Below are 21,724 nucleotides of genomic sequence, written 5' to 3'. Positions count from 1 at the left end.
ATAAGACATAAAACACCCATTAGGTTTTAAAGACTTAACATGATGCTTTACACATGTTAGACAATGTGTTCTCAATAATAATAATATTTATTATTAACTCACAACAACTCGATTCAGCACTTGAGTGGCTGGATAAATCCCCAAATCTGTCCTTTTCCCTCTTAGCCCTAAAGTCTCACCTCGGTTCTTCGATGATGCTAATAGCTACAATTTCTCAGCCCTTTTCATGCATTTTTGTTTTTGTTGTTAAATCCACATAACAGCCATGGAAGGCATGTATATGTTTTATTATCCAGATTTACAAAGAAGGCAACTGAGGCTCAGAGTGGTCAAGTCACTTGGTCTCAAACCACACAACTACTATTAAAGCTGTAGAACCTCACTCCCATTTTACTGAAGAGAAAAGTGAGGCTCAGAAAGGTGAAAGATGAGGTATCATGCCTAAGACTACACAGTTGGCAGATAGAACTGGGATTTTTATTTATTTATTTATTTATTATTATTATTTTTTAGATGGGGTCTCACTGTGTCACCCAGGCTGGAGTGCAGTGGTGGAAGCTCAGCTGACCACAACCTCCGCCTCCTGAGCTCAAGCGATCCTCCCACCTCAGCCTCCCGAGTAGCTGGGACCACAGGCACCCACCACCACGCCTGGCTAATTTTTTGTTTTTTTGGTACAGACAGGGTTTCGCCATGTTGCCCAGGCTGGTCTCGACCTCCTGAGCTCAAGTGATCCACCCACCTCGGCCTGGGAAGTACTGGGATTATATGCGTGAGCCACCGCGCCCAGCCAGAACTGAGATTTAAACCCTTGCCTGTTTTGGGTTTCCTGGACACGTGGAGCCTCTCCTAGAGGGCCGAAGGGCCTGGTAGGACCCACCCTCTGAGCCATGAGGCTCCTCCTTGAGATAAGCCAGGGGAGGCTGGAAACTTTCCATCTTACTACCCCTATTCTGGGGCCCTCGGCATACCTTTCCAAATACCAACCCCTCCCTCCAGAATGCTCTTCCCACAGCCTCCCTTTCGCAAAACATCAAGCTAGGGTTAGCTCTTTTCCAGGAAACGTTTTCAAGTCTCAGTTGAATCACTTTTGAGCGGTTGAGGCCCCTCTTGTTAGTGTCTGTACTGCCTTTCTTTTCTTTCTTTTTTCTTTCTTTTCTTTCTTTTTTCTTTCTTTCTTTTTTTTTTGAAATGGAGTCTCACTCTATCGCCCAGCCTGGAGTGCAGTGGCGTGATCTCAGCTCACTGCAACCTCCGCCTCCCGGGTTCAACTGATTCTCCTGCTTCAGGCTTCCGGGTGGCTGGGACTACAGGCATGTGCTACCACGCCCGGCTACTTTTCTGTATTTTTAGTAGAGACGGGGTTTCACTGTATTAGCCACGATGGTCTTGATGTCCTGACCTTGTGATCCGCCCACCTCAGCCTCCCAAAGTGCTGGGATTACAGGCATGAGCCACCGCTCGCGGCCCGTCTGTGTCTCTTTCTTTCTATTTAACTTTCCCCTTCCTTCCTTCCTTCCTTCCTTCCTTCCTTCCTTCCTTCCTTCCTTCCTTCCTTCCTTCCTTCCTCCCTCCCCTCCCTCCCCTTCTCTCTTTCTTTTTTTTTTCCAGCTTCCAAAAGCTTTATTGGCAAATATGCTCTATAAAAGAATGATCAATCCTGTTGCCTCTAAGTCAGTAGAATGAAGAGTTGCGTCCAGGGACACACCACACCGTGCTGAAGGAGACTGCTGCTGTGTCCACCTCTTATTCATAGACCCAGTCATGAGCACAAGACTTGTAGTCAACCAGTTCTTCAGGCTTAAACCGTAGGCTGATTTCTTTTTCAGCACTTTTTACTGAATCACTGCCATGAATGATGTTCCTGCCAACCTGAATGCAAAAGTCCCCACGAATGGTGCCTGGCTTAGAATCTGCTGGATTGGTCTCCCCAAGCATCACTCGGCCTGTCTTCACCACGTTCAGCCCCTCCCAGACCATGGCCACGACCGGCCCTGAGTTCATGTACTTCACCAGCCCAGGGAAGAATGGGCGGTCCTTCAGGTCAATGTAGTGCTGCTTCAGGTGTTCTTCAGAGGCCAGGAGGAACTTCATGGCCATGAGGCGGAACCCCTTCTGCTCGAAGCGCTTGATGATCTTGCCCACCAGGCCGCGCTGCATGCTGTCCGGCTTGATGGTGATGAAGGTGCGCTCGAGGTTGGCCGTGGTCCGGGAAGCTGGAGGGGCCGGGCGGCGGCGCTGCGCTCCTCTCTTTCTTTTTTGGAACAAGGACTTGCTCTGTCACCCAGGTTGGAGTGTAATGGTGTGATCATGGCTCACTGCAGCCTCCAACTCCTGGGCTCAAGCAATCTTCCTTCCTCAACATCCCCAGTACCTAGGACTACAGGTTGGCACCTCTACAACTGGATACTTTTTTAATGTTTTGTAAAGATGGGCTGTTTTCCTGAACTCAAGCGATCCTCCCACCTGGCTTCCCTAAGTGCTGAGATTATAGGCACTAGCCACCACACCCGTCCAGTAGTGACATTTTTTTAAATGTACTTTTTAAAAATTATTTATTTATTTATTTATTTATTTTATTTTTATTTTTTGAGACAGAGTCTCCCTCTTGTCACCCAGGCTGGACTGCAATGGTGCGATCTCAGCTCACTGCAACCTCCCACTCCTGGGTTCAAGTGATTCTCCTGCCTCAGCCTCCCCAGTAGCTGGGATTACAGGCATACCACCATGCCCGGCTAATTTTTGTATTCTTAGTAGAGATGGGGTTTCACCATGTTGGCCAGGCTGGTCTAGAACTCTTGACCTCGTGATCCGCCCGCCTCGGCCTCCCAAAATGCTGGGATTACAGGTGTGAGCCACTGTGCCTGGCCTATTTTTGTAAAATATTAATTTGTTTTAGCAATAGATTAAGTTACATATGGGGGCCGAGCTCAATGGCTCACACCTGTAATCCCAGCACTTTGGGTGGCCAAGGCAGGCAGATTACCCGAGGTCAGGAGTTCAAGACCAGCCTGGCCAACATAGTGAGACCCCATCTCTACTAAAGATACAAAAAATTAGCTGGGCATGGTGGCACGCATCTGTAATCCCAGCTACTCAGGAGGCTGAGGCAGGAGAATCGCTTGAACCCAGCAGGCGGAGGTTGTAGTGAGCCGAGATCGTGCCATTGGACTCCAGCCTGGAGATAGAGCAAGACTCTGCCCCTAAAAAAAAAATTCAAACTATGCAAAAGAGTACTTAGTGAAATCTCCTTTCTACTCTTGATTCCCAGCCACCCCATTCCTCCAGCCCCAACCCTAGCCAGTTAACATTGGTAGTGTGCATTCTTCCAGAGTTGTTTCAATTTGTATAAGTATCTTTTTTATCTTTTTTTTTTTTTTTTTAGACACAGCCTCACTCTGTCCTCCAGTCTGGAGTATAGTGGCACACTGTATGCTTCACCTCCTGGGCTCAAGTGATACTCTACCTCAGGGGCCCACCACCATGCCCGACTAACTTTTTTCGTATTTTTTTAGAGATGGGGTTTCACCATGTTGCCCAGGTTGGTCTGGAACTCCTGGGCTCAAGCAGTCCACCCTCCTTGACCTCCCAAAGTGTTGGGATTACAGGCGTGAGCCACCGCACCCAGCCTTGTATAAGTACCTTTTTTTTTTTTTCTTTTTTTTGAGATGGAGTTTCACTCTTGTTGCCCAGGCTAGAGTGCAATGGCTCAATCTCTGCTCAACACAACCTCCCCCTCCGGGTTCAAGTGATTCTCCTGCCTCAGCCTCCCGAGTAGCTGGGATTACAGGCATGAGGCACCGTGCCTGGCTAATTTTTGTATTTTTAGTAGAGATGGGGTTTCATCAAATTGGCCAGGCTGGTCTCGACCTGCTGACCTCGTGATCCGCCTGCCTTGGCCTCCCAAAGTGCTGGGATTACAGACGTGAGCCACCGCACCGGCCTGTATAAGTATCTTATAAACATATTGTATCCCACTTTTTCCCACAAATGATACACACGTTACCTACATCGTTCAGTGTTATGTTTTCAGATCTTGGAAGCTGTTTCGTTTCAGTACATTTGAGCTTCCTGGGATCTTTTCTGTGGCTACATAATTTTCTGTTGTAGAACTGTATGTGATTTAATTAACCAGCCCCCTATTGATGGACATTTGAGTTGTTTCCAGTCTCTTGCTCTTAAAAACAGCACTGCGGCTGGGCATGGTGGCTCAAGCCTGTAATCTCAATATTTTGGGAGGCCGAGGCAGGTGGATCACGAGGTCAGGAGTTCGATACCCGCCTGGCCAACTTGGTGAAACCCCATCTCTACTAAAAATACAAAAATTACCCGGGTGTGGTGGATCACGCCTGTAATCCCAGCTACTCCAGGCTGAGGCAGGAGAATTGCTTGAACCTAGGAGGCGGAGGTTGCAGTGAGCCGAGATTGTGCCATTGCACTCCAGCTCTGGGCAACAGAGCAAGACTCCATCTTGGGGAAAACAAACAAACAAAAAAACGGGCCAGGCATGGTGGCTCATGCCTGTAATCCCAGCACTTTGGGAGGCTGAGACGGGCAGATCACAAGGTCAGAAGACTGAGACCATCCTGGCTAACACGGTGAAACCCCGTCTCTACTAAAAATACAAAAAAAAAAATTAGCCAGGAATGGTGATGGGCACCTGTAGTCCCAGCTACTCGGGAGGCTGAGACAGGAGAATGGTGTGAACTCAAGGGGTGGAGCTTGCAGTGAGCTGAGATCACGCTACTGCACTCTAGCCTGGGCGACAGAGGAGACTCCGTCTCAAAAAACAAACAAACAAACAAAAAAAACAAAAAACCACTGCAGTTAAGACCCCTGTACTGTCTTGTGTGTCAGTCCTGGGAAGATCAGTGAATGGCCTGAGAAGGAGGAGAGAGGTTTGGGCTGGGGGCCAGGACATTGGGGTTTTCATCCTGATGCTACAACTAATTATGCAGCCCAGCTCACTCATCTCCTGGCATCTCCATGTTGCCAGTCTTTCATTCGTTCAGAAATAGTTACTCAAACCTACCATTCCAGATGCTGGTGAACAAGCAGCAAACAAGACAGACATAGTCCCTGTTCTCATAGCCCTGACATTTTAATGGGGGAGGCAGAGACAAATAATAAACAAGTACACAAATAAACACAGAATATAATGGCAGAAGGTGAACCTCAACAAATACCAGGGTAAGGAGTCTGATTTGGTGGGGTACGGGGAGACTTTAGATAAAATGTTCAGGACCCGCAGAGGTGGCACGTGAACAGCTATGCCAAGATCTGAGATCAGCTATGTCAAGATCCCAAAGTGCTAGGATTACAGGCATGAGCCACTGCACTTAGCCCAATAAAGTTGACTTTTTTAAAAAAAACATAACAGCTCCCTCCCCCTCCCCCTCCCCATCCCCCTCTCCCTCTTTCTTTCTTCGGTCTCCCTCTGTTGCCGAGGCTGGACTGTAGTGCCGTGGTCTCGGCTCGCTGCAGCCTCCCTGCCCCGGGCTCCCCTGGTTCTCCTGGCTTGGCCTGCCAAGTGCCTGGGATTGCGGGCGCGTGCCGCCACGCCTGACTGGTTTTTGTATTTTTGGAGGAGACAGGGTTTCGCCCTGTTGACCGGGCTGGTCTCCAGCTTCTGACCTCGAGTGGTCTGCCCGCCTCGGCCTCCCGGGGTGCTGGGATTGCAGACGGAGTCTCGCTCACTCAATGCTCAGTGTTGCCCAGGCTGGAGTGCAGTGGCGTGATCTCGGCTCGCTCCAACCTCCACCTTCCAGCCACCTGCCTTGGCCTCCCAAAGTGCTAAGATTACAGCCTCTGCCCGGCCGCCCCGTCTGGGAGGCGAGGAGCGCCTCTGCCCGGCCGCCCCGTCTGGGAAGCGAAGAGTGCCTCTGCCCGGCCGCCACCCCATCTGGGAGGTGAGGAGCACCTCTCCCCGGCCACCACCCCATCTGGGAGGAGTGCCTCTACCTGGCCGCCCCGTCTGGTAAGTGGGCGCCTCTGCCCGGCCGCCCTGTCTGGGAGGTGAGGGGCGTCTCTGCCCGGCCCCCCGTCTGGGAGGTGGGGAGTGCCTCTGCTTGGCCGCCCTTCATCTGGGAGGTGGGGAGTGCCCCTGCCTGGCCGCCCTTCATCTGGGAGGTGGGGGGCGCCTCTGCCCGGCCGCCCCGTCTGGGAGGTGGGGGGCGTTTCTGCCCGGCTGCCCCATCAGGGAGGAGGGGGGTGCCTCTGCCCGGCCGCCCATCGTCTGGGATGTGAGGGGCGCCTCTGCCCAGCCACCACCCCTTCTGGGAGGTGAGGAGCGCCTCTGCCCGGCCGCCACCCCGTCTGGGAAGTGAGGAGCGCCTCTGCCAGGCCGCCCCGCCTGGGAAGTGTACCCAACAGCTCCGAAGAGACAGCGACCATCGAGAACGGGCCATGATGACGATGGCGGTTTTGTCGAAAAGAAAAGGGGGAAATGTGGGGAAAAGAAAGAGAGACCAGATTGTTACTGTGTCTGTGTAGAAAGAAGTAGACATAGGAGACACCATTTTGTTCTGTACTAAGAAAAATTCTTCTGCCTTGGGATGCTGTTAATCTATAACCCTACCCCCAACCCCGTGCTCTCTGAAACATGTGCTGTGTCAACTCAGGGTTAAATGGATAAAGGGCGGTGCAAGATGTGCTTTGTTAAACAGATGCTTGAAGGCAGCATGCGCCTTAAGAGTCATCACCACTCCCTAATCTCAAGTACCCAGGGACACAAACACTGCTGAAGGCCGAAGGCCGCAGGGACCTCTGCCTGGGAAAACCAGAGACCTTTGTTCACGTATTTATCTGCTGACCTTCTCTCCACTATTATCCTATGACCCTGCCACATCCCCCTCTCTGGGAAACACCCAAGAATGATCAATAAATACTAAAAAACAAAAAAAAAACATAACATTGCCAGGTACTCACGCCTGTAATCCCAGCACTTTGGGAGGCCGAGGGGGACGGATCTCCAGAGGTCAGGAGTTCGAGACCAGACTGGCCAACATGGTGAGACACTGTCTCTACTAAAAATACAAAAAATTATCCAGGTGTTGTGTCGTGTGACTGTAATCACAGCTACCCAGTAGGCTGAGGCAGGAGAATCACTTGAACCTGGGAGGCGGAGGTTGCGGTGAGCCAAGATCACACCACTGCACTCCAGCCTGGACGACAGAGTGAGACTCCGTCTCGAAATAAATAAATCAATTAAATAAAATAAGATAACATTAGGCTGGTGCCGTGGCTCACGCCTGTAATCCCAGCACTTTGGGAGGCCGAGGGGGGTGGATCACTCAAGGTTAGGAGTTCAGAACCAGCCTGGCCAACATGGCAAAACCCTGTCTCTACTAAAAATAAGAAAAATTAGCCGGGCGTGATAGCGTGCCTGTAGTCCCAGCTACTTGGGAGGCTGGAGCAGGAGAATGGCTTGAACCTGGGAGGCGACGGTTGCAGTGAGTCAAGATTGCGCCATTGCATTCCAGCCTGGGTGATACAGCAAGACTCCATCTCAAAAAATTTTTTTTAAAAAGATAACATTGGCTTATTGGCTTCTGGGTAGAAAATTGACAATAGAGGTCCAGTTTGGAGGTTCATGCAGTAATCCCAGGCAAGAGAGGGTAGTGCGTGGCTGCACCTAGAGATATAATTGCAGAGGTGAAAATGAGGGGGTAGGGGTGGGAACTGGGCTACACTTTGCAGATGGACAGGCAGAACTGGGTGTGGAAAGTGAGGACGGGGAGGAACAGAGGATGACTTCCAGGTGCACACCCGGTCAACATGTGAGGTCCTTAGGTGATAGAGAGGAGGATGAAGGTGGAAATCCAGCCCCTTCACCTGAGAAAAGGTTGGAGAATCTCTTGAGATCCTGTTTGACCTTATAATTCTTTGTTTTCTTTAACTTTTTTTTTTTTTTTTTGAGATGGGAGTCTCACTCTGTTGCCCAGGCTGGAGTGCAGTGGCCCAGTCTCGGCTTACTGCAACCTCTGTCTCCTGAGTTCAAGTGATTCTACCTGCCTCAGCCTCCCAAGTAGCTGGAATTACAGGTGCACGCCACCACACCCAGTTAATTTTTGTGTTTTTAGTAGGGACGGGGTTTCACCATGTTGGCCAGGCTGGTCTCGAACTCCTGACCTCAAGTGATCTGCCCACCTCGGCTTCCCTAAGTACTGGGATTATAGGCATGAACCACCATGCCCAGACACAATTCTTTGTTTATAAGCCCTTCCAGGCAGGCATGCCATATGGAGAAGAATTCTCAATATCCCCATCTCACAGATGAGAAAACTGAGGCTGAGAGACTCTCCCAGGATCCCCAAATGGGAACTGAGGAAAACTGGAATTCTAGCTCAAATCTTCTTGTTTTGTTTTTTTTGTTTTGTTTTGTTTTTTTTGAGATGAAGTCTTGCTGTGTCACCCAGGCTGGAGTGCAGTGGCATAATCTCGGTTCACTGCAACATCCGCCTCCCAGGCTCAAGTGATCCTCCCACGTCAGCCTACCAAAGTAGCTGGGACTACGGGGCCCGCACCACCACACTGGCTAATTTTTGTATTTTTAGTAGAGATGGCGTTTTGCCATGTTGGCTAGGCTGGTCTTGAACTCCTGACCTCAGGTGATCCACCCTCCTCAGCCCTCAGACTCTCACAATGCTGGGATTATGGGCATGAGCCACTGTGCCCGCCCCTACATAGTTTTCTTTAAGTGGACCCACTTTAAAACAAACAAACAAAAAAACCTTATCTTTATCCTAAACAATAATATTAGAGCTGGGCCAGGCGCGGTGGCTCATGCCTGTAATCCCAGCACATTGGGAAGCCGAGGCAGGTGGATCATGAGGTCAAGAGATCGAGACCATCCTGGCCAACATGGTGAAACCCCATCTCTACTAAAAATACAAAAGCTAGCCAGGCGTGGTGGCGGGCGCCTGTAGTCCCAGCTACTCGGGAGGCTGAGGCAGGAGAATCACTTGAACCCGGGAGGCGGAGGTTGCAGTAAGCCAAGATTGTGCCACCGCACTCCAGCCTGGTGACAAAGCGAGATTCCGTCTCAAAAATTTAAATAAATAAATAAATAAATAAATAATATTGGAGCCATCGCAGGTTTTATGTGCTAATTAGATAATTTTCTAACACATAAATATGTAACTATTAAAATAAGGAATCTGGCCGGGCGCGGTGGCTCACGCCTGTAATCCTAGCGCTTTGGGAGGCCGAGGCAGGCGGATCACGAGGTCAGGAGATCGAGACCATACTGGCTAACACGGTGAAACCCCGTCTCTACTAAAAATACAAAAAATTAGCCAGGCATGGTGGCAGGCGCCTGTAGTCCCAGCTACTTGGGAGGCTGAGACAGGAGAATGGCGTGAACCCGGGGGGTGGAGCTTGCGGTGAGCCGAGATCGCGCCACTGCACTCTAGCCTGGGCGACAGAGCGAGACTCTGTCTCAGAAAGAAGAAAAAAAAAAAAACTGAGCTGGGCATGGTGGCTCATGTCTGTAATCCCAGCACTTTGGGAGGTCGAGGTGGGAGGATTTCTTGAGCCCAGGAGTTTGAGACCAGTTAGGCAACAAAGTGAGACCTCTCTGTGTCTGCAAAAATACAAATAAAATAATAAATCTTTGTACTAGCTACAACCTCTCATTCCACCAGTGGCAGTTAGTCACACTACATTTGGGAGAATTATGCCTGGGACCACCCTACAGTGTTGCATGTCAACTCAGTACTCATGAAATATACATGATATATTTATCTAGATACAGCTGTTATAGACCACACTTTGTCAACACATAGTAAACGGACTAACGCGACACTTAACCTCACACTTCCACAACTTAAGAACTGATCTGCAGGAAATCATTAAGGAAGTGTTCTGAGATTTAACTACAAGGCTGTTGTCCTAGCATCGCTGATTATACTGAAAATTTGTAAGTAACTAAATTTTTTCAGGAGATTGGCTAAGTAAATCCTGGTACAATTATATGATGCAATGCTGTTTTACCCAAGGAATTGATGTTTCAGAAGAATGTTAAATGCCATGAAAAGATGCTCACACTGGACTGGCCACAGTGGCTCATGCTTGTAATTCTACCTCTTTGGGAGGCCAAGACTGGAGGACTGATTGAGCCTAGGAGTTCAAGAACAGGCTGGACAACATAGGGAGGCCCCCAGCTCTACAAAAAATTTAAAAAAATAACTAGATGTGGTGGTGCACACCTGTAGTCCCAGCTACTCAGGAGGCTGAGGTGGGAGGGTCACTTGAGCCTGGGAGGTCAAGGCTGCAGTAAGCCGTGTTTGCACCACTGTACTCCAGCCCTGGGTGACAGAGGGAGACCCTATCCCAAAAAAAAAAAAAAACAAAAAAACCCCAAACAAAAAACAAAGTAGTGATAAATGGGTAAATGAGAAAACCAAGTTTCAAAACAGTGTGCAAAAATATTCAAATATATATTTAATGTTTTATATCTAAAAACATATGTGTATGTTTTTTGTGTGTAAAAGAACGCTCTGGAAAATCTACAACTGGTCATTCTTTTAGTTTTGGATTATGGATAATTTTAATTTTCATCTTAGTTTACTCATTTTAAAATAAGTTTTTTATTTTAAAAGATATCTGTAGGTCTGAATCTGAAAGGAAATCCAATAAAAAATAAAATAAAAATAAAGAAGAGGTCTTACTATGTTGCCCAGGCTGGTCTGGAACTCCTGAGCTCAAGTGATCCTCCTGCCTCAGCCTCCCAAGTGCTAGGATTACAGGTGTGAGCCACTGTGCTTGGCCATTTATTCGAGTTTTTGAGACGCTTTGCCACAATGACCAACTATTGATTTTGTAAAGAAAATGTCCACATCTATATTATAAGCTCTGGAACTGACTCTTTTGGATCTGCTTTTATTCTCTCTCTCTTTTTTTTTTTTTTTTTTTTTTGAGACAGAGTCTCACTCTGTTGCCCAGGCTGGAGTGCAGTGGCATGATCTTGGCTCACTGCAAGCCTCCCAGGTTCAAACGATCCTCCTGCCTCAGCTCCCCTAGTAGCTGGGATGACAGGCATGTGCCACCATGCCCAGGTAATTTTTTTTTTTTTTTTTTTTTTTGAGACAGAGTTTCGCTCTTGTTGCCCAGGCTGGAGTGCAATGGCGCAATCTCGGCTCATAGCAACCTCCGCCTCCCGGGTTCAAGCCATTCTCCTGCCTCAGCCTCCCGAGTAGCTGGGATTACAGGCATGCGCCACCACGCCCGGCTAATTTTGTATTTTTAGTAGAGATGGGGTTTCTCCATGTTGGTCAGGCTGGGCTCGAACTGCGGACCTCAGGTGATCCACCTGCCTCAGCCTCCCAAAGTGCTGGGAGCTGCGTGAGCCACCACGCCTGGCCGGTAATTTTTGTATTTTTAGTAGAGACGGGATTTCGCCATGTTGGCCAGGCTGGTGTTGAACTCCTGACCTCAGGTGATCCACCCACCTTGGCCTCCCAAAGTGCTGGAATTACACGTGTGAGCCACCATGCCCGGCTGCTTTTTTTCTCTTAACCTCTTTCTTCCCAACTTTAGTTAATGCAGTGCTAAGGCTAATTCATTAAGTGTGTGCTTAATAAATGTTATTCACCCAACACATCTTTATTGAGCACCTGTTGTATGCCAGCACTGGGATAGAACAATGAGCAAATGGTCTCCACCTTTCTGAAGCCTACAGTCTAGTAGGAGACAAACACAAATAACAAGTTAATAGGAATTATTATTATTACTATTTTTGAGACAGAGTCTCGCTCTGTCACCAGGCTGGAGTGCAGTGGCGCAATCTCGGGTCACTGCAAGCCCCACCTCCCGGGTTCACACCATTCTCCTGCCTCAGCCTCCCGAGTAGCTGGGACTACAGGCATGCGCCACCACGCCCAGCTAATTTTTGTATTTTTAGTAGAGACGGGGTTTCACCATGTTGTCCAGGATGGTCTCTAACTCTTGACCTCATGATCTGCCCACCTCAGCCTCCCAAAATGCTGGGATTACAGGCATGAGCCACTGTGCCTGGCCGGAATTATTATTATTATTATTATTATTATTTTTTTTTTATTTTTTATTTTTTTGAGAGGAGTCTCACTCTGTCACCCAGGCTGGAGTGCAGTGGCACGATCTCGGCTCACTGCAAGCTCTGCCTCCTGGTTTCATGCCATTCTCCTGCCTCAGCCTCCTGAGTAGCTGGGACTACAGATGCCCGCCACCACACCTGGCTAATTTTTTTTTGTTGTTGTATTTTTAGTAGAGATGGGGTTTCACCGTGTTAGCCAGGATGGTCTCGATCTCCTGACCTCGTGATCCGCCTGCCTCAGCCTCCCAAAGTGCTGGGATTACAGGCATGAGCCACCGCGCCCGGCCAGGAATTATTTAATTATAATCATGATGAGTGCTTCTAGAATGCTAAAAAAAAGATTTTATTTATTTTTATTTTTATTTTTTGAGACGGAGTCTTGTTCTGTTGCCCAGGCTGGAGTGCAATGGTGCGATCTCAGCTCACTGCAACCTCCACCTCCTGGGTTTGAGTGATTTTCCTTCCTCAGCCTCCTGAGTAGCTGGGATTACAGGTGTGCGCCACCACACCTGGCTAGTTTTTGTATTTTTAGTAGAGACGGGGGGGTTTCACCATATTGGCCAGGCTGGTCTTGCCTCCCAAAGTGCTGATTACAGGTGTGAGCCACCACGCCTGTCCCAAAAAAAGATTTTAATAACAGGGCTGACGTAGTTCAGCAGGTCAGGGAACAGTTTTCTGAGGAAATGATTTTTAGGTTAAAACCCCCAAAATAGGCCAGGCGTAGTGGCTCATGCCTGTAATCCCAGCACTTTGGGAGGCCAAGGTGGGCGGATCACGAGGTCAGGCATTGGAGACCACCCTGGCCAACATGGTGAAACCCCGTCTCTACTAAAAATACAAAAATTAGCCGGGTGTAGTGGTGCGCGCCGGTAATCCCAGATACTCGGGAGGCTGAGGCAGGAGAATTGCTTGAACCCTGGAGGCCGAGGTTGCAGTGGGCCGAGATTGTGCCATTGCACTCCAGCCTGGGTGACAGAGCGAGACTCCATCTCAAAAAAAAAAAAACAAACCAAAATAATGATGACAGCTGACATTTAAAACTGTACTGTTCAATGCAGTAGCCGCTAGCCACATGTGACTACTGAGTACTTAAAATGTGGCTAGCTGGGCCGGATGCAGTGGCTCATGCCTGTAATCCCAACACTTTGGGAGGTAGAGGTGGGCGGATGGCTTGAGCCCAGGAGTTCAAGACCAGCCTGGGCAACATGGCAAAATCTCATCTCTACTAAAAATAAAAAATATTAGCCAGGTGCGGTGACATGTGCCTGTAGTCCCAGTTACCCGGGAGACAGAGATGGGAGGATCACTTAAGCCTGGGAGATTGAGGCTGCAGTAAGCCTCAGTCTCACCACTCTACTCCGGCATGGACAACAGAGTGAGACCCTGTCTCAAAAAAAAAAAAAGAAAAGAAAAGAAATGTGGCTATTTGGATTGAGATGTGCTGTAAGTGTAAAATACACATGGGATCTTGAAGACTTCATACAAAAAAGAGTAAGATATCTCACTGATATTTTGTTATATTGATTACAAGTTGAAATGATAACATTTAGGATTTTTTTTTTTTTTTTTTTTGAGACAGAATTTTGCTCTGTCGCCAGGCTAGAGTGCAGTGGTGGGATCTCAGCTCACTGCAACCTCTGACTCCCTGGTTCAAGTGAGTCTCCTGCCTCAGCCTCCCGAGTAGCTGGGATTACAGGCATGTGCCACCAGCTAATTTTTGTATTTTTAGTAGAGATGGGGTTTCACCATGGCCAGGATGGTCTTGATCTCCTGACCTTGTGATCCTCCCGCCTTGGCCTCCCAAAGTGCTGGAATTACAGGTGTGAGCCACCATGCCCAGCCAACACTGAGGATATATTGAATTAAATAAAATATATTATTAACATTAATTTTATCTATTTTATTTATTTATTTTGAGATGGAGTCTCACTCTGTCCCCCAGGCTGGAGTGCAGTGGTGTGATCTTGGCTCACTGCAAACTCCACCTCCCAGGTTCAAGCGATTCTCCTGCCTCAGCCTCTGGAGTAGCTGAGATTATAGGTGCCCACCACCATGCCCGGCTAATTTTTGTGTTTTTAGTAGACCAGGCTGTTAGCCAGGCTGGTCTTGAACTCCTGACCTCAGGTTGTTTGCTCACCTCGGCCTCCTAAAGTGCTGGGATTACAGGCATGAGCCGCCGTGCCCGGCCATATATTTTTTTTATTTTTTATTTTTTGAGATGGAGTTCTGCTCTTGTAAGCCAGGCTGGAGTGCAGTGGCACGATCTTGGCCCACTGCAACTTCCGCCTCCCGGGTTTAAGCGATTCTCCTGACTCAGCCTCCCAAGTAGCTGGGATTACAGGCATGTGCCACCACACCTAGCTAATTTTGTATATTTAGTAGAGATGGGGTTTCACCATGTTGGTCAGGCTGGTCTCAAACTCCTGACCTGAGGTAATCCACCCATCTTGGCCTCCCAAAGTGCTGGGATTACAGGCATGAGTCACCGTGCCTGGCCTGTTTCTTTTATTTTTTTAAAGATATTTTTTAGAGAGGAGGTCTTGCTAGTTTCCCAGTTTGGACTCAAACTCCTAAACTCAAGCAATCCTCCTGCCTCAGTATCCCATGTAGGTGGGACTACAGGCATATGCCATTGCACTTGGCTAAAAAAGTTTTGATTGGGCCGGGCGCGGCGTCTCACACCTGCAATCCCAGCACTTTGGGAGGTGAGGCAGGTGGGATCACCTGAGGTCAGGAGTTCAAGACCAGCCTGGCCAACATGGTGAAACCCCATCTCTACTTAAAGAAATGCAAAAATTGGCCAGGCGCGGTGGCTCACGCCTGTAATCCCAGCACTCTGGGAGGCCGAGACGGGCGGATCACGAGGTCAGGAGATCGAGACCATCCTAGCTAACACGGTGAAACCCCGTCTCTACTAAAAATAGAAAAAATTAGCTGGGCGTGGTGGCGGGCGCCTGTAGTCCCAGCTACTTGGGAGGCTGAGGCAGGAGAATGGCGTGAACCCGGGAGGCGGAGCTTGCAGTGAGCTGAGATTGCGCCACTGCACTCCAGCCTGGGCGACAGAGCCAGACTCCGTCTCAAAAAAAAAAAAAAAAAAAAAAAAAATACAAAAATTAGTCGGGTGTGATAGCGGGTGCCTGTAATCCTAGCTACTCAGGAGGCTGAGGCAGGAGAATCACTTGAACCCGGGAGGCAGAGTTTGCAGTGAGCTGAGATCATGCCGCTACACTCCAGCCTGGGCGACAGAGTGAGACTCTTGTCTCAAAAAAAAGAAAGAAAAGAAAGAAAAGTTTTGATTGCATATCCGGCTTGCATTCTGTTTCTTTTCTCTCTCTTTCTTTCCTTCCTTCCTTCCTTCCTTCCATCCTTCCTTCCTTCTTTCTTTCTTTTTTTTTTTTTGACAGAGTCTCACTCTGTTGCACAGGCAGGAGTGCAGTGGCGCAATCTTGACTCACTGCAACCTCCGTCTCCTGGGTTCAGGTGATTCTCCTGCCTCAGCCTCCTGAGCAGCTGGAATTACCGGTGCACACCACTATGCCCAGCTAATTTATATATTTTTAGTAGAGATGGTGTTTCGCCATGTCGGCCAGGCTGGTCTCGAACTCCTGACCTCAAGTGATCAGCCCGCCTTGGCCTTCCAAAGTGCTGGGATTACAGGTGTGAGCCTGGTCGAGTTCTGTTTCTACTGCTGAGTGAAGAGTGTTATTTTGTGGTGACAAGGACCATTCTAAGTACTAGGTGTGTAGTTTCTTATTTAGTCCTATGAGGACTCTGAGAGGTAGCTACTATTAACCTTTCTATAGGGGAAGAAACTGAGGCACAGAGTAAATTGCCCAAGATGAACCACTAGCAAGAAGTCAGCAGGGTTGTCCATCTGCTCTGTCAATGTCGTTTAATCTTTAGGAAGAATGAAAAAACCTGATTGATTTTATCAAATGCAAGGGACTGAATGTTCATATCCTTGAAAATTCATATGTTGAAATCTAATCTCAATTCGATAGTGTTAGGAGGTGAGGCCTGACAGGTGATTAGGTCATGAGGGCAGAGCCCTCATGAAAGAGATTAGTTAGTGCCTTTATTAAAGGGACCCTCTTTGAGCCATGTGAGGGTACAAAAAGTCAACAGTCTGCAACCCAGAAGAGGGCCCTCACCAGAACCTGACTGTGCTGGCACCCTGATCTTGAACTTTCAGCCTCCAAAACTGTGAAAAAATAATTTCTGTTGTTTATAAGTCACTTGGTCTACAGTATTTTGTTGTAGCAGCCTGAACTAGACACCAAGTTTAATTGCTGTGGGGTGAGAGTCCGAGGGAAGAAGGAAGCCAGGGAGGAAATGGGGGTTTAGGAATGATTTACATGAGGAAATCCCTGGCAGGGACCTGAGTGTTCGAGTTCACCAGCACTCAACTCTGAAGCTTCAGTTCTCTTTAGAACTCTGCATACCAATGGGAAACTTGCCCATTCAATGGGTGCCTCGCATTTCCAGACCACACAGCTTTGAAAAAGAAAGGTTTTAGACCTTTGGAGAAGTGGACAAGCGTATGCCCTGGGGTTGGTCTAAGTTGTTAGCAGTTTCACTTAGCCGTTTCATAACCAGGCCTTGGCATAAGCCTCCCCAGGTTCAAATCTCAGTTTCCTTACTTATTAGCTGTATGACCTGGAGTAACTCAACCTCTGACTCTCAACTCTTCCAGCTGTAAAAGGGGCTAACAATGCTCATCTCCTAGGCTTGTGGTCAGTATTAAATGTCTTGTCTACAGACCTTTGCACATGCTGTTCCACACAGCTGGGAGTGGGGCGAGGCTACTCATCCTTCATGCTAACCACTTTGCTCTTTTGCGCGCACCTTTAGATTCAAGAAGGTAGACATCATGTTAGTCTTATTCATCATCCCAGCCTACGCAACAAAGCAAGACTGTGTCTTAAAAACACAAAAACAGGCTGGGCGTGGTGGCTCACACCTGTAATCCCAGCACTTTGGGAGGCTGAGGGGGGGCGGATCACCTGAAGTCAGGAGTTCAAGACCAGCCTGGCCAACATGGTGAAACCCTGTCTCTACTAAAAATACAAAAATTAGCCAGGCATGGTAGTACACGCCTGTAATCCCACCAGGAGGCAGGAGATCACCTGAGATCAGGAGTTCAAGACCAGCCTGGCCAACATGGTGAAACTCCATCTCTACTAAAAATACAAAAATTAGCCAGGCATGGTGGTATGCGCCTGTAATCCCAGCAGGAGGCAAGAGAATCACTTGAACCTGGGAGGCGGAGGTTGCAGTGAGCTGAGATTGCACCACTGCACTCCAACCTGGGCAACAGATTGGGACTCCATCTCAAACAAAAACAAAAACACACAAAAACTAAAACAAAATAGAGGTATGTGAAAGATGCTGGAAAAGCACACAATAGAGTGTTTGAGGAACAGTCTTTGGTCTTGAATTTATTATAGGAGAATGTGGCAGCCACAGAAGCTGCTTGGATCTGCCTTTATAAAATGACTGAACATGGTGGGAGCATTGGAACCCGGATACTTCTGCCCAAGGAGACTTCTCATTTTTTTTTTGTCCTGGAATTCCCTGATGGGTTGACCTGTTTGTCAGATCTGAGTCTCCTTGCCCAACCCTGCTTATTTCCCCTTCTCTGTCACGGGCATTACCCCTAGCTTTATCTCAGCATCTCATCTGCTTTCTGGAGGACCTGACCTGACCCAGAAGGCCTGGATTCTTGAGGGACAAGGGGAACTTGAAGCTGTACTTGCAGAGCAGTTTTATATAAAATCCACAAACTGCCATCACCCATCCCAACGGGTAGGGAAGTACCTCTAGGAGGATTAATTTAGAGAATAGCTATATAGTGTCTGTCTATTCAGACACTCAATAAATGGTAGCTGTTATTATTACCCAATTTCCGAGTGTGTGGGAGCGCTGGGTGTGACTTTCCTGTAGTTTTCCCTTTAATGTCTAATCTGGGGTCCCCTCTGCCCCATGCAGTTTTGGAAAAGTGTCTAGGGAGGGTGAATGTGTGGAAGTAATATTAAGAGAGATGGAACCACACAGGTATTGGGTTTGGGCCAGAAAGGGTGAACTGCGAGCTGCACTGCCATTGATCCAGAGGACGACCCCAGGAAAGGTCAGCCACGGGCTCCGGGCCTTGCCTGGTACTGATTTATGGTCCTCCTGGGTGGTGACCTACAGGTGACAGACGGACAGGTGGGCAAAACTGACTGTCCAGTGGACAGGCATGTGATGACCGAGTGGCTGACGAATGCACAGACACATGGCTGACTGTGGACGGATTTGTCATCCGCAGGGTCAGGCAAGTGACTTTGAGAGGCACAGAAAGATGGATGGGAGTGGCTGGAGGCCTGGGAGCCGCCCACCTGCCCACTTAGCCGCGAGGGGGCGCCACCGCCCCGCCCAGCGACGCCCACTGCCCGGGCTCTTGGCGGGGGCGGGACCAGCGTGCGCAGGGGGCGGGGCCAGCAAGCTCACGGGGGTGTCCGGGGGCGGGGCGCGCGTGCACAAGGGGGCGGCCGGGGGCGGGGCGCGCGGCGGGCGCGGGCGCGCGCGGCGGCGGCGCGTTCTGTTCCGGGCCGAGGCTCGCGGCGGAAAAGTTGCGGGGCATAGAGGAGCGGCCCCGGGACGGGCAGCTAGCGCGACCCTGAGCCGGCGCCCGTGGTCCGGCCATGGACGACCTCGGTGAGTGAGCGGGAGGCCGAGGGAGGAGGAGGCGAGAGGCGCGCAGCTTGGGGCCAGGAGGGCGCCAGCGAGCGGCAGGGGCCGCGGGATCCCACCCTCGGCGGCCCCGGCCTCAGCTCCCGTCCCTGCCGGCCGGGGCTCCGCGGGGCTGGGATCCCTAACCGGGCCTTAGTCCCGGGCCAGGCCGGCCCCGGCAACGACCGCACAGCAGCGACCCCCCGTCTGGGACGGCTTCACCTCTGGACCCCCGACCTCGGGGACCCATCACCATCTCCCAGAAGGGCCCCAGGGACCAGCCCGCCCCTCAGGGACCCACCCCGTCCGCTGCAGGGACGAGACTTCCTGCGGCAGACCACCTCGTCAGCTACGGGACCCTCACCTCGCAGACCTCTCCCCACCCCCACCTCACAGATCGACCGCCCAACTCGGGGAGCAGCTGCCCGATCTCATGGGCTGCTCCCTCATTTCCTCGACCTGCTCCCCGTCCCTCCAGGGCCGCCCCCCACTTCACAGACTAGCACCCCCCTTCAGGGATAACCCCTCGGAGCCCACGCCTTTCATTTCACAAGTCAGATGCAAAAGCTAGAGATGAGCGTGTGATGACCACACCCCCATTTCAAAGACAAGTTTCCCAGTCTGCCTGCTCTTCTGACCCCCCACTTCAAATCTGGTCACCCCGTTTCAAGGACCCATCACTCATTTTCTCTCACTGACCTCCCCACTCTGTGGACCAGCCTCTCAATTCACAGACCAGTCCGTCTTCCATGGTATCTAAGTCTAGAACGGTAATTTGGGAGTCCTGATTCTCTCCCCACCCCTAGATTCTGGTGAAATGCCAGGGGAATGAGGTGGAAGGTGGGCCCCAAGGTATGACCATCCCTGAACGTGTCCTGGCTAGCAGGGTCCCCTCCACCCTCTCTGCGTCAGGCCCTGCTGGAAGCCACGCAGGTGAAAGAGGACAGGATGCCCAGAACAGAGTTTTACTGTTTTCCTGTTATTGGAGCCCCAAGGCTACTCTTTTCAGTCCAGTCTTGATCTGGTGTTAGGGGAAAGAAAGTATCTCCTGGAAGCCGACTCTAAACCCAAGGGGGTTGGTGCCAGGGTTCTAGGAATGCCTTGGGTGGCGTGAACGCAGGAGTGGGAGGATTCGCTGTCTCTCCCTCCCCTTCACGCCTGTAGCTGGAGGGCCCTGAGCTTGGGAGGTGAGGAGGGGGCAACGTTTCTTCTCTGTAGGAGCCTTGTCTTTCCTCTCTGGACTGTGGGCGGCTTGTGTGACCACTGATGCTTCCTCTGTCCCAGGCTCTGAGGAGTAGATTCAGCAGACAGGACTGATGGACCTCTACCAAGCAGCGCCGGGCACTAAGTTAAGACTGGCTATTTGTAGGTGCTGGACTTGACTGCTTCCCTCCAGCTTCCTTTGGGGATCAGGGTGCCCCTGAGATCCTGGAGCTGGGGTTGGTGTAGGGTCCTGCTTGTTTTGCAGAGTGAGATGGCTGCCAAGCGTGGTTCTGCCTTTGGGTCAAGCTTGGCACCCATTTTTCCAGTGTGCTCAAGGTTGGCATGGCTTCCAGGCAGGTATATATTTTTTTCACATAAAAATAGCTCATCTGGAAGGAGGCTGGGGGATGTTCTTTGAACCAGGATCTAAGAGTCTCAGTGCTTTCCCAGTGGGAACTGGGAGCAAAGTTACAGTTTCTAAAATGCTGGTGCAGTTCTGTTGCTTCTCGGCAGTCCCCGTGCTGTTTCAAGGACTGAGAAAGTCTTTGTAGAGCTCGCCATCGAAATCCGGAATTCCTGTCTTCTGACAGTCTTCCATTTAGGGCCAGGAAACTGAGTTCTGAAAGGAAAGAGAGTACTGTATACGGGAGAGGGGATTGTAGGGATTTAAAATGCTGTTTGTGGAGTACTTCCCTATACCTCGATTTGTGATATCCTCACAACAACCCTTTTATCAGATTCCACCTTAAAGCCAATGCTGTCATGACCACCTGCCTTTTTACAGATTGAGAAAGCTGAGACGAAGAGAGGCTGATTCTCTTGCCCAAGGCTGCACAGCCATGAAATGACAAAACCATAACTGGAAGCCCAATTCCTAGCTCCCAGATCTGTGGCTCTTGTATACCGAGAAGACTTTTTTTCCTGGGGAGGAGGCAAGGGCACTTGAAGGAGGGGTTGCCACTGGGTGATGGCGATCACCTGTAACTTCTACTGCTTTCTACCATAGACTCCCAGTTGCTTACATCCGGGCTGCCCGACTTCCTTGGCCTGAGCTCCCAAGGGGCAAGCCACGCCTGACTGACCGGAGCCTGGGGTGGGAGGAATGGGGTGTGCAGGAGGGGAGAGGAATTTGCCTCTGCACTGGGGCCCCGTCAGCTGTCTGGATGGCGGCTCAGCACACTGCCCGTCAGCTGTTTTCCTTAGTTAGGGTGGACACAAAGCCCAGACCTCTTGTTTTTATTTTTCTCCTGAGCGTGTTCTCAGCCGTGTGCCTCCTGGTCCCTAACACAGGGGAGAGTTTATGGTGTGTCCAGTAGCAAGGCCAGAGGGTGCATCACCTCCTCTGTGACTTTGTTTTTTGGTCTAATAAAAAATGGGGAACTCTTCTCCTTCCCGTAGTTGCCAATGACAGACTCGCCATGTGCTGCTTAATAAGTTACAAATTTATAGCTCTCTGAGCAGAAAAATATCAACACAGCGTGTTCTGCCCTTCCCTGTGTGTTCTCTCCACTTTGTTCTTTGGGGTGGCTGCTTGGTGGCTTTTCTTATTACTGTTTAGATGCTGGTTTGGCCCGGAGTTCGCTCTGTTCAAGTTCTGGCCGGAGTTTCCTGGACAGAGTTCCCACAACACTGAGATGCACTCTGACTGTGTTTTCTAACCCGATTGCTTGCTCTTCCTCTGTTCATGTTCTCAGTGTACTTGGTGGGGGCTTTGACCACAGCTGTGGTCTAATCATG

The 21,724-nt window shown here is 49.9% G+C and overlaps 2 protein-coding genes across 5 annotated transcripts in view; one reads left to right on the top strand and one right to left on the bottom strand.

The window, feature by feature from the left end:
* Positions 1-1,593: 1,593 nt before the first annotated feature.
* Positions 1,594-18,758, bottom strand: LOC101129624 (putative nucleoside diphosphate kinase). The gene is made up of 3 exons (XM_063694542.1): positions 18,594-18,758; positions 18,126-18,259; positions 1,594-2,254 (listed from the first exon to the last, which is right to left on the bottom strand). Exons 1-3 carry the CDS (start codon positions 18,756-18,758, stop codon positions 1,747-1,749), a joined length of 807 nt encoding a protein of 268 aa, XP_063550612.1. The 3' UTR covers positions 1,594-1,746.
* Positions 18,603-21,724, top strand: part of PXN (paxillin) — a 55,135-nt gene continuing 52,013 nt past the window's right edge. For 2 of the 4 annotated variants that reach the window (XM_055358164.2, XM_063694395.1), the window contains exon 1: positions 18,612-18,769. In XM_055358164.2, coding sequence (XP_055214139.1) covers positions 18,757-18,769 — 13 coding nt within the window. In that variant the 5' untranslated portion in view covers positions 18,612-18,756. Of the gene's footprint in view, positions 18,770-21,724 lie in introns of all 4 variants that reach the window. The other 2 variants (XM_004053987.5, XM_004053988.5) reach the window with 2 other exon arrangements.

Source organism: Gorilla gorilla, chromosome 10 (assembly GCF_029281585.2).
Source record: "Gorilla gorilla gorilla isolate KB3781 chromosome 10, NHGRI_mGorGor1-v2.1_pri, whole genome shotgun sequence".
In the NCBI taxonomy this organism is placed as follows: domain Eukaryota; kingdom Metazoa; phylum Chordata; class Mammalia; order Primates; family Hominidae; genus Gorilla; species Gorilla gorilla.
The sequence above is the reverse complement of the archived record's forward strand: the minus strand, read 5'-3'. Positions and strand labels throughout refer to the sequence as shown.

What these genes read in the sequence shown, in the direction of transcription:
- LOC101129624 (XM_063694542.1), bottom strand. Translation starts at nt 18,758, where the DNA reads ATGGCCGGACCACGGGCGCCGGCTCAGGGTCGCGCTAGCTGCCCGTCC. An exon ending in CCGCCCCCGGCCGCCCCCTT is followed by an intron (nt 18,260 to 18,593) that starts GTGCACGCGCGC and finishes TGTCACCTGTAG; the next exon opens with GTCACCACCCAGGAGGACCA. An exon ending in CTGGCCCAAACCCAATACCT is followed by an intron (nt 2,255 to 18,125) that starts GTGTGGTTCCAT and finishes GTTCCAAAAAAG; the next exon opens with AAAGAGAGGAGCGCAGCGCC.